Source organism: Macrosteles quadrilineatus, unplaced genomic scaffold, assembly GCF_028750875.1.
Source record: "Macrosteles quadrilineatus isolate MER2022 unplaced genomic scaffold, UCM_ALF_1.0 Scaffold_5__1_contigs__length_97177068, whole genome shotgun sequence".
NCBI classification, from domain to species: Eukaryota; Metazoa; Arthropoda; class Insecta; order Hemiptera; family Cicadellidae; genus Macrosteles; species Macrosteles quadrilineatus.
In genome coordinates, this window is record NW_026542598.1 from 26,925,307 (window position 1) to 26,942,558 (window position 17,252).

Here is a 17,252-nt window from a genome sequence, read left to right on the forward strand (position 1 = left end):
TATACTTTAAGTGAAGTTGGCTTTTATTATTGAACTGTTAGGGGCCTCCTCATTCATATGCTAAAAATAATGTAAATTGGCTGTTACGTAAATATTGATGTTTACATGAATTGTTAATCAACGTATCTTATAAATGATAATGTGATCTAGTTTAAAAGGATGATCTTTCAGTCATGACAATAGCTGCTTAGATAGTATTTACTCATTGGGCCATTTTTACAGCCAAAATGTCGTGTTATTTTCAATAATGTTACCAACCCAGTGGGCCATGGTCCGTAATATAGGCCACTGTGAAAAAATATAAGGAAAATAAGGTGTTAAAAAGGCAGACACCAACTCGTAAAATAGATTTAAGATGATCAATAAGAAATAATTGTAAGAGTTATTGTGATAAAAGGATTTTCCACTGATTTCGTAAAATAACTTTATATTGCAAAACATGACATGATACAAAAGACAATCAATTTTAAAATAAGAAAATAACATTGCAAATACTTCTTTTGGACAATTCAGTAACTCCCAATAAATGTGTGTTGTTTAAAATACAATTTTAAAATTACCAGCTGTTTTATTAAAAAGTATTATCCACCTGACCAAAATGTAAACAAATCTGTGGAGGGATCTTTAAAGGCTTCTGGGGCAGAGCCCTAGGCTAATTTACTTCGTTTTTCTTTTGATAACTCATCTACAGACCAAAGACCTTTCTTTGGACACCTCTACCAAGTTTCTACGCCCAGCCGTTCTCTCAAATTAGAGGAGGCAAAGTTTCCAATTAAATATTTTGATTCCCCCATGTTAATCTTATGGGAGAAAACCTAACTTTGATGGAAGATCCTGCCCAAACTAATAAAGATATAAAAAAACGAAAAACACTTTGCAAAACTACAGATCAGGGCAATTCTTTTGACACCTTAATCATCAAAATCGGTCCAAAAATGAGGGAGGAGTTCTGTTCACAAAAATCGGCTTAGCGTATTACTTCGTTTTTCTTTTGATAACTCATCTACAGACCAAAGACCTTTCTTTGGACACCTCTACCAAGTTTCTACGCCCAGCCGTTCTCTCAAATTAGAGGAGGCAAAGTTTCCAATTAAATATTTTGATTCCCCCATGTTAATCTTATGGGAGAAAACCTAACTTTGATGGAAGATCCTGCCCAAACTAATAAAGATATAAAAAAAACGAAAAACACTTTGCAAAACTACAGATCAGGGCAATTCTTTTGACACCTTAATCATCAAAATCGGTCCAAAAATGAGGGAGGAGTTCTGTTCACAAAAATCGGCTTAGCGTATTATATATATAGATGTGAAAGTTTGTGTGTTTGTTTGTTTGTTTGAAGTTCAATCACGCATAAACCACTGGACGGATTGGGCTGAAATTTGGCATGATGATAGCTTACATTCCCGATTAACATATAGGCATATTCTTATCTCAAAAATCCTTTCGGGCTCCGCCCCAGTGGCTCTGTAATTCCCCATGTTAACCTTATGAGTATTCATATTTAAAGGGAATTAAAGAATTTAATCAGCTGTTTCAACTAAAAAAGTTGGTTCTATGATATGGAAAAGCATTAAAAAGTTATAAGATTTACCAACAGGGTGCAGCACTATATTTTTTTGCATTTATGAAAACAGCTAATTTGAACTAAGCAGCAACAAAAAACTGTGATTCGCAATGAGAACTGTCAAAGTAGGATTGTTTACAGTTATGTATATGTTTTTCATTTCATGAATAATTTGTGATATTTTGCGAATTGATAATTTATTTTTCTCTATTGTTTAGGTAAAATGGTAGAACATTATGGCTATGGTAGATGTGTAATACTATAGAATACTGTAAATTTAAAGAAGCAAATTTTATCAAACTGTGTCCTCCACCCATTGCAATCGCAAAGCTTGAGTATAACTGCAATAAGCATTTTATACTTATATTCCAACCCCGTACGAAGGACGGGTACTGCTAGTATACTAATAATTTTGACTGAGATAGATATTATCATTGATTATATATTGTTAGAAGTACTGTATGTACGTACAATGAATACAATGAATTTATTTGGCCAATCAACAACATTGTTATATCCTCTACTGGCTGCCATTTGAAGATAAAATCATATGTTTTATTAATTTTTACGACCTTATTTATATTACTTTATTTTTTTTTGTCACAATTTTATTTACAATCTGTTCATTTTTTGAACATTTAGCAAATACAATAACAACTTTTAATAAAACGTTAGTTAATCTCTGTCCATTGACAGAGCTAACTTAAAAATATTTCAATGAAAAAAAAAATATGTAAATAAACAAGGGAAAATTAAATTGTTCAAACAAAACGTGTGCTTGGATCCAAAACATGAATCCTTTTTAGCCTGTATATACTGGTACTGTTGTCCAAGAGGTTTTAGAGCCAGGTGATTAGGGTGATTTTCAAGTTTCTTTAGATATTTTGCACTAAATTTGGTTATTTCCTCTTCAACCGTAGGAATTCCACTGTCCTTGTGAAGGATATTGTTTTATAACATACCACGGGGCTTGCAGAATGAACCTTAAAACTTTTGACTGAAATCGTTGGATGATGTTTATGTTCGACATACTGGACGTTCCCCACAGTTGGATTCCATAAGTCCAAATTGGCTTCAGGATTACTTTGTATAGTAATAATTTATTTGCAATGGTCAATTTTGATTTACTATTTAGGAGCCATTATTATTTGTCATGAGAGCCGAAGCCCCCTGACTGCATACCCGGTACCTATCCTTTAGGACATACCCGGGCCCCATGATGTAGGCCGAAGCTTACGCATCAGCCTTTAGCACATCATGGGCGGATGACTTAAGGTCATCCAGGCTCGCCGGCTGCCGAAGCAGACCCTTCGGAAGGAGGGTTGCCCCTCAATCCTAACCAGGGATTCCGGCTGCTTGTTTAAGCGTCACTCCACCTGGGTTCCACTAGGTCAGGACCTAGAGGTCCATGGTAGGGCGCCCCGACGCATTTAGTGCAAGCAACACTCGGGACCTATCTAATCCCTGACAGGCAGAACCCGCCATCAATAGCCAGGAGGAAGGGGACCGTCAGCACGCTGAACCCCAACCTCCCATTTACACCACTACCCGATCGAGGCCTTACCCATTGCTGGGAAACCAGAGATAACCAGAGCGATAGATCCCCAGATACCCCTGGCGGGCTCGGACCCAGCACCCGATCTACTTCGTTTGCCCGTCAGACCCAACATCACTGCCAGGCCATCAGGGTTTCCCAAAAAGAGGCAGGTATAGAAGTGGGACCCACCCGGATGAACCTATCCACCAGAGGTGGCGACACCCTTGACTCAATTGAGGTTCCGGGAAGAACCCCCCACACTCAAGATAACCATACCGTCCGTACTCAGAGACAGGGATTGGTTTGCATAAGTGCCTACAAACCGTTGCCCTCACACTGCGGAAAGTTACGTTGCCCTTGAGTGTCCCCGTGAGCTACGGGTACTTGCCCGTTTTCACCTCCAGGAAAGGTTACTTCCAAAGTCGAGGATTTGCCCACTGAATGCTGGTCGCACACAACAAGCAGGCCGAAGCCCAAAGAACCACAGACACAGGTAGGTTAGAGATTATGATGCACTTCCATCTCTCCTAGAGCTAAACACCCCTCCATCCTGGATAAAGGAATGTCACTGGGACCCAATGCCCAGTCGTCCATTTCTGTGGCCTACTTGAAAATGCCGATACCAACACGGAGCATTTACCTCCCCTCTGGGGGCTAGGTATTTCACCTCCCAGGACGAGGCTACTTCCAAAGTCGAGGATATGCCTCACAAAATGTCAGTCGTACACAACAGGTAGGACTCAGTCACAACCACAAGCTACAGGCAGGTGAAAGATCTATGAACTTAATCAACACTAGCAGAGCTGAACACCCCACCACCCTGAATGGAGGGAATGTCACTGGGTACTCTCACTTTGGGTACAACCCAAAGAGGCTGGCTTGTCCAGTCGTCCATAGCTTATGGTCTACCTGAAGTGCCGGTTCCAACACCGGGCAATTACCTCCCCTCTGGGAGAGCTAGGGTCCGCGTGGTCGCCCAGGCCACGAACCCACGCAAGCGTGGGCCCCCTGCGGTTATTTAGGAGCCAGGAAAGATTTTTAAATTTTAAATTTAGATACATTATTTTATTCCAGATATGGTTTTTCCATGTTAATCTTTTGTCAATCGTCATGCCGAGATATTTCACTTCGTGGGATTGTGGAATTTGGACATTATTTAAGGTTACAGGAGGACAAGTACCTAATCTGGTAGTGAAGGTCACATGAGTAGATTTGCTCTCATTCACTTTTATTTTCCATGTTTGCAACCATTCTTCTAAGTCATCTAGGGAATTTTGAAGATTAAGTGAAGCTACCACTGGATCAGGATGGGACGCTAAAATAGCTGTATCGTCAGCAAAAGTGGCCACAGAAGTATTCACATTTTCAGGTAAATCGGCTGTAAATAGCGTATATAGTACAGGTCCGAGAACGCTTCCTTGGGGAACGCCAGCTTGAATTGGGTACAATTTTGTAATGCTATCTCCAAATTTAACTCTGAAATTTATATTACTTGTTTACATTTAATCAGTTTTGTTCTCAACTATGTTAATAAACCATCTATTGTTTTTCATCTCTTTTATTGAGTAAAATCATCGGTGGGGCACACGGAAGATTCATCAGGTGCCGTTTGACACTTTGACGTCACTAACTGCTGACGTCACTAACTGCTGCGTCTGAAGAACAATTTTATAATTTGTCTATTATTAAATTAAACTGTCATAACCTAACCAAACGTGCTGATAGTGAAAAAAATCGAATGAAGGTTTACTAATCTAAAAATAGTTTTGTTAATAAAATAAAATTATAAATGCCAAAATTCAATTTTTTAATTTTTCAATTATAAAATTAAACTGTCATAACCTAACCAAACCAACCAAACTTGCTGATATGAAAAAAAGTTGACAAAAAGTTAGTGCTACCAGCGGGATTCGAACACGGTACATTAGGATTATCAGCCCGACACGCTATCCCGACGCTATCCACTACACCACCGAGACCGATGGCTCTAAGGCCCTGTACACATATGAGGGTGGCAGCCGCCGCGGTTGCTATTTCGCGGGAACCGCGGCGGTTGAAAGTGCAAAGGAGCAAATGGGACCGATCACATGCAACCGCCCACTTCCAGTCAACCGCAACTAACCGCGGCGATCGTAGATTTCCCTTCGACCGCCGCGGCTCCCATGCGGTTGAAGTTACTAGAGTTGGCTTGAGAGCGTACACATGAGGGCGGTAGCCGCCGCGGTTGACTGCAGTTGCTACTACAGTCACAGAAAACGTACTAGTACGTTTTCTGTGCTACAGTATATAGGATCACAGACATCTGCGCGCTTGCCCTGTGGACATCGCTCTCTGTGTTGGTGAAGTGTGTAGCTGTGGCTGGAGTTGATGTAGTGCTCGTAGTGTAAGTTTAAATGGCCATGCGTGCTGCTGTGGAACCAGAAAAATGTGACACTGATCTGTTCATTACAGAAATACAAAAAGAAGATACGTTTAGGAAATAAACTAAAAAAGATTGCGTAGCAAGAGTTAGTTGAGTTTTTTGCTGAAAAGATTTGTCAAGCGTTACGCGTTTAAAAGAAAAATAATTGGGTAAATCCAGTACTGGCTGTCGAGCGACGGTCAATTCACACCACAACCGCAGCGTAACCGCGGCTTCAGCCGCTGCCATGTGTACGGTCCTAGGCGGCCGCCGCTGCGGCCACCGCGGCGGCTGCCGACCTCATGTGTACAGGGCCTAAACCGTATCGTTGCGGTAATGGTGTTCCCTCAAAGTGACGTCAGCAGTTATTGACGACAAACGGCACCTGAGAAATCTTCCGTGTGCCGTTTTGCTGCTCCAGTGCTCCTACTGCACTGCTCCAGTTTCCAGTCTGCTCCTGCTCCTGCTGTCGCTGTCAGATCTAACTAGAGATGTGCCAAGCAGTTACTTGGCCGAAACAGCTGCAGCTAGTTCCAAGGTCGCCGTGGAACTCGTTCCAAAAGCAGTTCCAGCTGCAGCTAGTTTTGCCCGCTGCAGCTGGTTTTCCCGTTGCAGCGGAGCTATGGCTGTGGAACGAGGCAAAAGGGCGGATGAACAAAATCTCAATTTATTACCATAATTTGAGACGGATTAGTTTAAGCTGTTCTTGAATTAGAATATTGTTTTAAATAATGCAAAATAGCGACTGTAAAGAAATCAATATCGTGTTTTGGAAAGTAATTAAGTATTAATTATCAAGTAATTGATTATTTTAGTTTGTCTATCTAGGGTCTAAAAATAATACGTGACAAGGCCGGTATAAATTATTTTAGAGGTTCTTCATATTATGCATTTATTATTCATATTATACATTTTTTTATTGTTAAAATAATATTATTCAAACACCTCTTACACTAACTCTTAATATAAAATTCTAAAGTTAATAGCGAAAAAATCCTGAATTAAGTTAAACACAAACAATTATCACGATACTGATTACTGAGGAAGAGATAATTAAATTTGTATATATTATGAGCACGACTTAACTGGGACTGATGTACTTTTATTTAATTCCTGCCTGAAAAAAATAAAAAACAGGAAATGAATTTCTATTAAGGCATGTCAACCATATCCGCTAATCAAACCTTTGTAGATTAGACCAAATAAGTCAAAACGCATCAGTTGCACAGGCTAGAACTTCATGTTTAGTGAGAGTATTAATAAACCAGCTGCAGCTGTTTTGTTGTAACTAACTGTATGTGTTTTACAAATCCAGTTACTCCGGAACTATCTTTAGAAATTTACAAAAAGGCTGCAGCTGTTTGTGCGGAACTACATTCAAATCGTTCCACCGAGCTGCAGCTGAAAAAGTAGTTCCAGTGGAACTGGAACTGGATTGTGGTTCCGCTTGGAACGGTGGAACGAGTTCCACTCTCGGAACGGTGGATAAATGTAGTTCCAGCTGCAGCGACACATCTCTAGACAGTGTTCTCAGACGTACGATAATTATCGTTTTGTACGATAATTTAGCCTCCCGTACGATGTACGATACGTCACCGTACGATAATGCTATTTGTACGATAATTTGGGCAATTGAATAGTACTCTTTTACAAAATTGGTTTGGGAGGTTATACCCAAAAATTTGGAAACATTTTTGCTGTCTTAAATCAAAACTCAGTATTTATTAGAGATGGGATATAAAAATCAATACAAAAAAAATCAATCTTATGAAAACTATAAGTTAACTGTTAGTATGAATAAAATTAAAACGAAACCATTTCCATGAAATGTGCTTCTAAACTGCTTGAATGCTTCTGCTTCGCTTCTTCTGCTTCTCCTACACCACGAGAAAGTCTGTTACCATAAGAACAGACCTTCCGTACATAATCTCGCCCATTTGGCGAATTACCACGCCATCGATCTCTATTTTAGAGATCGATGGTGCACGGGTGCACGCACGGCCGCCTTTAACTCCAGGCCTCGGCCTTCAAAGTGGCAACATCACAAGAGGTGTTGTAACAGCTGTTTTGTTTGGAAGTGAAGCAGCTAATGGTATTTGTGTATTAACGAAATATTGGTTACTGGACTATGACAATATTGACTCCGCTTAAAATGTACATAATAGATTTTTAATTCATATTGTTTCGGTTTTCAATTCTGTATGTCTTTTTTTCAATATTTTAATAAATTTATGTTTATAAATTTAAATTGAAATCAATAAAGTGCGAATTAATGAGCTGATATCACCTGTCTGCCATGTTATCTTATGGGACGTCTGTCACTGAACAACATACCACTTGTGGAGATGCCAATTCTACCAGGCCGCGGCCTGTAGTTAAAGGTGGCCGTGAGTGCATGGTGGAAGGAAAATACTGGTGTAGTGTTTGTGTTGAGGTTGAGAAATATTCACATAATATCAGTTACCTACTATGATTACAACGTGCAAAACTAAAAATAATATGGTTTTATGGCGATTTTGAGATTTATAATAAAAAAATATATAAGTCTATTAGGTATTTCAATACTCAAGCCAGTTACGATTGTTATTTAAAATTGTACGATAATTTTTCGTGAAATACGATAATTTAGGACCGCGTGTACGATATTTGACTACGGCCAATCTGGGAACACTGTCTCTAGATCTAACTGAAATTATTTTGAGGTTATGTTTTCCATTGTACTTTTATTCGAAGGCTGTTTTGTTTATTTTTATTTTACTTTTAGAACCGTTATTGTCAATTAAACTTTTGTTGAACCATAAAATGATTATTTTTCTACATAACAATGGAATGAGAAAATATCGCTTGTTTTCAAAAATTAGTTATTCACATACCGGTAGTAGGCCTAATCATATTGTGATAAGTACTAAACCTAATGCTTACAGTTTGCAAAAGTTAAGCAAATTTAAATTACATAACAAAGAGAAGGATGAGACTGTTAAAAATAAAATTGTTTATAACTCAGTTATAAAGACAAACAATACATTTTACGGCAACAGGAAACAACAAATTGAAGAAGATGAAAACCTAACCAATTATAAACTAAACGGTGCTCCAGTCTTGGCGCTGAAGTATTTTACAAAAGACTACATAAGCACAACTCTTGCTAACAATGAAACTTTCCCTTCCAGACAAAAAGATTCTCTTTCGGAAAGAGAAATAAACCAAGAAATTAACTTTCCTTATAAAAAACATGATCATGTGGAAATAGACTCTAATTATGCCAGTACCAATGATGACATTGATAAGGATGACTTTGACAGTGATACATGTTCATCATTTAATGAAATCAAAGATATCTCATGTAAGTAGTTTAATAAATTCTTAATAAGTTTAGATCATGTTTTTAATTAGTCTGGTGCTGAAAATAGGTCTGTTGTGGCTGTGCTACTATTTGATTCACATAAGTTAACTTACTGTAGGTATCACGATTGTCAGGATTGCGCCATATATCATCGTGACAATAATTTAATCAGGGAAGAACTAAATTAAATAAGACTTTATTTAAACATGTCTTTTGTAAGAAGTCCTGACCATCGTGGCTCAGTGGCTGGTTTTACAACTGTTCCAGGTTTTTCCAATCCAGATATCCAAATGCTATAGGACTCCAGATTTCAAACTTCCAAGAGATTTCCCACCATGCCTGGAGTCATAATTTCTCTTGTACTATTCTTTGTAATTTCTCTCCCTTTGTTTCAAGTCACTCAAATCTGCCTTTGATCCCATTTTTAACTCAATTCCAAGCTCCTTTCATTTTACCTAAACCACTGAAAAAGGCTGGATATTTTTGTACCAGCTGGTCGAAGTCGAAGAAACACTTTGGAAAACTTGTAGAATGTTAAGTTTTTCAATGGCTGGTTTATCTAGGAGCGGTGTTTTACAATTTTCCGCTACCTACATAAAAACGCTATCCAAACACGATTTGTTCTTATAGTCTAACCTTACATTACCATCCCTCCTACAGTTAAGAGAGTCCCATCTGGTCCTGAGAGTCTTTTACAGATATGTTGAAGTTAGCACTCCAATCATAGGGGTTGAAGGTAAAATTGTCTGGAGGCGTGACATGGATTTTATTTGTTTGAAGTGGGTTCTCTTCAGTTTCCTGTTGGAGTTGCAGAGGCTGCAGTGGAGATAGCAAAATGCACCCTAAAGAAAAAGAAGACCCTTACCTGGCACTCTTGTCATACTGTAACACTATCGAACACGTATAGCCCTGCACAACTACTAGAGGACAACTCAAGATACAAGACTAGACACGGGCGTGGCGTGAAGTACATCCTCCGAGAAACTCAATCTTTAAAAAGGGAGGGGGATGTTTCATAAACACTACAAATAAAACATGTGTTTTATTTAGGATATTATTATCAGATGTAAACAAATATTGTTATTGTTTTTGACTTCTTACAAAATACATGTTTAAATAAAGTCTTATTTAATTTAGTTCTTTCCTGATCAAATTTTATTGTCACGACAACTATCACAAAAAACAAGCCAACAACAACCAAGCTGTGTGTGTCCAAAAAAACAAGCTGTTTGGATTACAGTTGCTATAGCTAACAATAAGTCGTTCCATCTGTTTGACTTAATAAAGTTTGTGTATTCAACAGAAATCAGTAATTTATATCAGCACAATCTGTCGGGAGCTCACATCAAATACGTTGATTAAAAAAAAAAAATGGCAACAACCTTAACATGGGGATGGGATGTCTAGTTGTATAGCCTATAGTCAAAGCGTCAAGAACATCTAAAACTTATATTATAAGTTACTATATCAAACACACTTTGGAAAAGGACAAGATTTAAAAAAAAATTGTTCCCAGGACCATTATATGGCAATGTGTAACAACCAACAGTCAATAGGCCAATGCAATTGAATTTACGTGACGTAGCACCATATTTTGGCCGTTAGGCTAAATTCTCAAATAATTGTATTACTGTAGTTGTTTATAAGAGGGCTGTAATAAATTAGCAATTCTAAGTTAAATAGGCTAATACTTTGGTTTGTAAATCTTGTGTTTTTTTGTATTTTTGTAAATTTTTGTTGTGAGGTTAACATTTATATTTTCCAGCTCTAAATAGTCTGGCTACAATGTACCTTTATGTAAATGCATAACTGATATTATTGATTTCACATTTCCTCAATAAGGTAGCAGACATAAGAAGACTTGGATGCATGATTACAACAAATTTGCAGAAGTGTCAGTTAGGCAGGAAGATGAGGAAGAAACTGACGATGAAGATGAAAGAACAGATATAAACTACGGCTCTGCTGACCCCAGCATTCCTACCAGCTCCGTTCCTTGTGGGGGTTGCGGTGCTCATTTACATTGTAAGGTAGGTTGAACAGTTTAGAGGCCTTGTCCAACAATATCGGAGAGTTTCATTAGGAAAAGCAGCTAGCTTATCCATATTTTTACCTCCTGGATTGATACAACTCATCTCCCAAAGCTCCTAAGCTCTACTCATTTAAGTACTCATTCAATTTAAATTACTTTAAATGGTTAAGCAACAAAGATATTTTTCTAGATTCTTAAAGGTGTATATTTGTTGCGAGACAGGATCCAGCCATCCCAGGTTACCTGCCTAAGGAGATATTCACTGGATTGAAGCCACAGCAGTTACGAGCAGTTGTGTGTCAAAGGTGTCACTTCCTTCAACAGTACAACACAGCGTTGTCAGTTACTGTAGACCCAGACACATACCCGAAACTGCTGTCCAAGATCAAGGGAGAGAAAGCAATGGTTATTTTGGTGGTTGACATGACAGACTTCCCCTGCAGTATTTGGCCTGGAATACTTGACATAGTTGGTGAGTGTGCTTAGCAAACAAAAACTTTTAACTATGCATTTCTTCTTGCAAAATAACTCAAGTGTTGATATTTTTATATTTTGTGCAAGAAAAACCCATTAATGAATTTATTTTTACAGCTTTTATTCCATTGTCTTGTCAGTGGCATTTTGTAAGGAAGAATATATAACGCTTTAAAGGGAAAGCATTCCGAAACTTCTCAATTTTTTGGATATGCTGAGAATTGAACCCGTCCTTACAGGGATGTCCAAGATGCTAACTACTAGGCTAACAACAAATCCAATATAGGGTAGCCTGTGTCTTATATGAATTTTAACCATTGTGCTTCTCTTAAGCCAAAGATTTTGATAACTAGGCCAACGTAGTAGACTGGGACGGTGGCATTGTCCTGTAATCTAGCCTCTAGGAGGTCACAAATTGTGGATATTTATAGGCATGCACTGTATATGCGATACTCCCTGGTGTGGATTAACATACGCACTTATAAGTACTACGATTATCCGCAGTACTATCCTGATAATTAGACTAATTTGGATTTAAAATACGAAGTGACTATTCGCACGTCAAAATGACGTCGCAACCCGTTCCTGTTCCATTCCAGTTCCAGTATTGTATTGCAAAATAATGCAAAGGGAAAAGTTACTTATAGAAGCAATTTTGAATAACTTACTTTAGGCCTACTCACTCTCATTAAAATTCGTTGGAGATGGAGGCTCCTTTAACATTTTGCTATTTTGAAGCTTTAAAAAAATGTATAGCAAAAAAATAAAAATACGAGCATATTAAGAATTGAACGTTCTAGACTAGAACAGTTGATGGAGCGCGAAAGCCATTTCTGCTATCAAAAGGAATTTTTGAAACGTTACAGAATGTTTTGTCAGGTTAGTTAAGAACAGTTTCATTTCAGAATTCTGCTATCAAACGGAATTTTGAAATGTTGCAGCAAGTTTGGTTAGTTTAGAACCGTTTCATTCTATAATCAATATATAGTTGCGGGCAGATAACATGAAGTTGATTCCATCCATTTCGGCTAATGAGGTTTAGAGGTACTGGTACTACCGTTCCTAATACTAGGTTTTCTTTGTATGAAACCTGTTCCCAAGCAGTTATAAAAGTGACTGGATTAGGAACGTAAAGTGGCGTAATTTGGAACAGACATGCGGGGTAGCGGCGCACGTCTGACGTGCGAATAGCCTCTGCCTTTAAAATACGTAGACTCCTACTGTATAGACCAATTATCAAACGAGAAAAGTAGGTGGCCACGTGATATATGTTTATAAGTTTATTTACCTCACCAAAACTATCAGAATTTTCTTTTATGCGTATGTAAACCAGCTGTTCTGAATTATGTACTTTTTTGCGCTTTTAATGGATAACCGTCCAAACCCATTAAAGTTTTGTAGATGTGTCGGCAATTGAACCCACCCCTCAATGTTACTCACTAAGGGTCAGCTAGTTGTACATTAAACATCAACTTCCTCAGAATGTTAATGTCTGCCAGGTCGCAGGCGTCCCTTGGTAGTGGTGGGTAACAAGGTAGATCTGCTGCAAGATTGGTCCAGAGGCATGCTACAGAAGGCCAAGCAAGCTCTACTCGCCCAGCTGCCTCCCAAGGCCAACATTCTACACACGGCCCTCGTCAGTGCCAAGACAGGCTTCGGCATAGAGGACCTCGTCACTGCACTCTACAACATCTGGCAGTATAGAGGTTAGATATTTTTACGTTTTACTTTATATCTCACAAGAAAATTGTAATCATTCGTGAAATCTTTGTTGTAATTTCATTAAAAATGCAGGGGTGTCGTACTCGAATGTAAGACACATTTTCATCAGTTTTCTTCAAACAGATTTTGTAGCGAGGATGTAGAATGTCCACTGTGAACTATTATTGTGTTCTTGAAGCAAGACAAGAATTAATTACATCTTAACAATTAATTTCCTGTACTTACTGAGGTTCTAGCCTGACTTTTTGTTCTTAAAATTAGCATCCCATAGGTTACAACAACCACACGTACGAGGAAGAAACCACTAAAAGATTGTGCTACAGTCTAAAATTAGGTACACTTAAATTTTAACACATTCGCTGCGGCTGGGTCCCCGGTGACGCATGAAGTGCCGTTGTGCTAGGCGGCTGCGTCTCCCGGACACAGCATGCAATGCATTGTTTGCCCAGTCAGTGTGGCTCAGGTTCTTGCCGGTTGGTTCGCGTTATTGTGTCTCTAATACCAGTCTATAATTGTAGTGTAGGTTGGCAGTAAATTTCCCCGTAAAATCCCCTTCTGGTAGGCTTAGAAATCAACTTGTTGTACAGTCTTTCTCCCTCCAATTGGCAATACAATGACCGGCTACGTTCCAAGAGCTGCTATCTGTGGTTATTTTATCAAAGTATGTTGACTGTTGACTCTCGTTGTAACGCAGCTCATTACCGCACGTTATTTGCTATTCGTCAGACCGAAATAATTGCCCGGCGATTGAATGGGTTCGTTCGACGCTGCGCCACACCAGGGCTACGAATGTGTTGACCCCTAGTTGTTGTTTCTTAGTGTAAAATAAAAGATGCTATATAGTGTACAATAAGTTGTTGTAGTGGTACAAAAGTCAGCATATTTGACATGAGTCACTAATTATCATCAGTGCTCTTAATTGTTGGCTCGACTCAAGTACACTAATTTTTACTAAAAATTAGGCTTCAATTTTAACATGGGGACAAATTTCTGTAAGAAAAGGGTCAGTCCTTATTAGGTACCGGTACTTACAGTTTTCAGTTGATAGATTTGTGTGCAGAAAAGTGTTTTGTGGTAAAAAATTTGTACAGTTTAGAGAGTTCCTAGAAGGTAGCAAACATTTGAAGAACAGGGCCAACAACAGATGTTCATCAGTTCCTATCGAGACAATGGTTGAATTTGATTAAACTTTGCTTGCTTCATTGGCCTCTTTCAAACATCCAAGGCTGACTGTAGTCCATGAGAGTCTCATAGAGATGTCCTCTATTACTTCTACGATCCTTCTTGTTCAGTCACACCGTGGTCGGAATGCAGAATTCTTTTAACTTCGGTCACTGCTTCAAATAAAGTAATTGGAACAGCAGAAAACTATTTAAAACCACCTCCGAACTCACTACGGTACTCCGTTTGAGTAAAATATCAATGTTCATCACTTTACCCCATTCTTGTCTATCAACTAGCAATGGACTTCAAATCAAATCAAATATATCATCATTCATAATATGTACATCTGTACAAAGAATGGTGTCAGGCTTATTTCTAAAAAATAAACATAAGTAAATTAAAATTAGCCTAGTTACAATTATACTATACCTAAATCTTACCAACACCATTTATTTTATTTAAAAATGCATTAACTAAATAACAATTATTGTTCTCAATCATGATAACTTGAATAGACGTTGATGATTGAGACCACAGAAATCACTGAGCAGGATCCATACTTGGTGTGAGTGTCAATTTTCTTTCAAGATGTTTTAGTGAATTTCCCATATAGGGAATAAGCAATTACCAGTACTCATGGTAAGACCTGGACCCGGGACCGTTTTAATTTTTCGTTTTTAGGTCCCTAGAGGCCAAAAACACCATCCGTTAAAATTCATATATATATGTGTCCGTTAGCGCGATAACTCGAGCAAAAATGATCCGATTTTTATTAAATTTGGTACAAACGTGCAAACATACAATTATTCGAAGGAGTTCGCGAACCAGCATAATCGGACTATGGGAACGGGGGTTTATGGAGGGTTTTATGGGGTAAAAATGGGCCTTTCCCATTTTCTATCCCAAAAACAAAAAATTTTGCAATTTCTTTCTAAACCGTTTTGTAGAGCTAAAAAAAAATTATTTAGTAGGGCCTATATTGAAGCGCTGTTGTATGCCTAAGATTCACGGAGAAAATTCAAAAATAGTGTAATTTAAAATTCCCATGTTATTTTTATGGAGAAAATGAAAACTGTTGTAGTTTACTTGTTTATGGATATAAAATATTGAAAAAAATTGGCAAATTTATTTATATACTATTGACGTAAGGACAAAAACACTTTTTAACTTCCCTGTAGCAGCAAACCTAAGAACTTGTTAAATCTAATGTTATTTAAATTTGAAATAAATTTGACATATTTATGAAATATTTGAGTAAAAATGTAATCACACAAGTTGAAATTCGCTTAGTCAGGTTTGCTGCGGCGGGGGTATTTTAAATGAATGTCAGCATTGGATGTTTCTTGTACCAGTAATCAAAAAACGTATCACTGACCTTACCTCTTCTATGGCGAGAGATTTGACTGTTTAAAGATTTATTTAAACAGACAACGAAATGTACATGACAGCTACAGAGCTGTTTCATTCTGTTCACAAATTATGCCAGTAAATCTGTTTTGAGCCTCGTGTCGTACAAGCCAACTACCGTACGGATTTATATGAAAAAAGTCCTTGCTTAATAAACCGCCCTCCTATTTAATCAATCTATCCCTTACTAGTGCATACATGTATCATTGAACCAACACAGTTTAGCCAAATATCCAGCCAACTTCCTGATAAAACTTACCTCGATAGTGCAGATATTGCTTAATAGATAATTCAAATATAAAAAGTTATAACAGTTAGTATTTTACAAACCTGTTGGAGTACTTCAGGTAGCCTTTTCTCAGTTTCTTGACTTCAGACTTCTCACTATGCTGTCATGACGATCATCTTCTAATGTTTTTTACTTCTATCGTCTCTTTTGCCAGTGTCTTGACTCTTCAAATGTAGATCCAGATGACCTAGAACCACCCTCCCCCTGCTATTCCCACTATTCCCAGAGAAATAAACAGGATTGTGCCTCCAAAAAGAATCAAGTCATTAGATCATCCATCCCCACGATGCCCCCCTCTAGCCTACTTCCCCATAACCCCAGACCCTGACTAGCCTACCAATATACTTCCCACTCCATAACTCAAAAATGTTAACCCTCCCCCCTTAAACCCCCCAATAACCTACTATTTTTTTAAGTTCCCTCGTCCCTGTCTAGCCTACTTTATCCCCCTCCCTGTCTGAAATGGATGATCCAAGGACCTGTTGTATACTTCTCTATACAATAAACCCAAGATTATCAACCCTGAATTGTTACTTGATTCCCTGTAATTAACATGTAAATGCCCTACTTTTAAAGTATTTTGGTAACAATTTTCTTTTGCACTATGTCTTAAACCCATAAAATCTTTTTCATGATAAAATCATGTTTCTTTAAAATTTGTTGTCTTTGTACATACAGGGGTCATAAGAACTTCCGACTTTCGATGCCCCCCTCTAGCCTACTTCACCCCATAACCCCAGGCCCTGACTAGCCTACCATGATACATCCCACGTCCCTAAGTAAAATGTTCAAACCCTCCCCCCTTTACAACCCCCCTCTAACCTACTTTTTTTTATTCCCTCTCCCTGGCTAGCCTAGCAAGTTCCCCTCCCTGTCGTAATCGGAAGTACAAATGACCTGTTCAATAACTATGAAACGATAACCTAAAAATCTTTCTGGTCCGTTTTTGTTCTCACAAATTCCCTAGCTAACAACCCCCCACCCCACTCCCTCAAACCCACACGCACTAACAACCATACATCTTCTTTTTTGATCCAAGCAAACATCATCTTCTTTTCAGGGAATCTGGAACATCAATATTGTGGTTAGTAAACGTTTCAAGATGTCTATAAAGTTAGCTAAAATTGCAATTTAGATAAGGTTCTAATAAGACAGAGATAGAAAATTAATTCATTACATTAGTTTTTAATTGGTGCACATTTTTAATTTACAAATTTTCAATGTTATTTTGTCTTAATGGATAATTCAAATATAAAAAGTTATAACAGTTAGTATTTTACAAACCTGTTGGAGTACTCCAGGTAGCGTTTTCTCAG

General features: G+C 38.1%; 1 protein-coding gene across 1 annotated transcript in view; it reads left to right on the plus strand.

Moving 5' to 3' along the window:
- Positions 1 to 8,200: 8,200 nt before the first annotated feature.
- Positions 8,201 to 17,252, plus strand: part of LOC128994744 (nitric oxide-associated protein 1) — a 116,909-nt gene continuing 107,857 nt past the window's right edge. The window contains exons 1-4 of the mRNA XM_054419499.1: positions 8,201 to 8,848; positions 10,691 to 10,878; positions 11,103 to 11,352; positions 12,854 to 13,060. Coding sequence (XP_054275474.1) covers positions 8,308 to 8,848; positions 10,691 to 10,878; positions 11,103 to 11,352; positions 12,854 to 13,060 — 1,186 coding nt within the window. The 5' untranslated portion in view covers positions 8,201 to 8,307. The remainder of the gene's footprint in view (positions 8,849 to 10,690; positions 10,879 to 11,102; positions 11,353 to 12,853; positions 13,061 to 17,252) is intronic.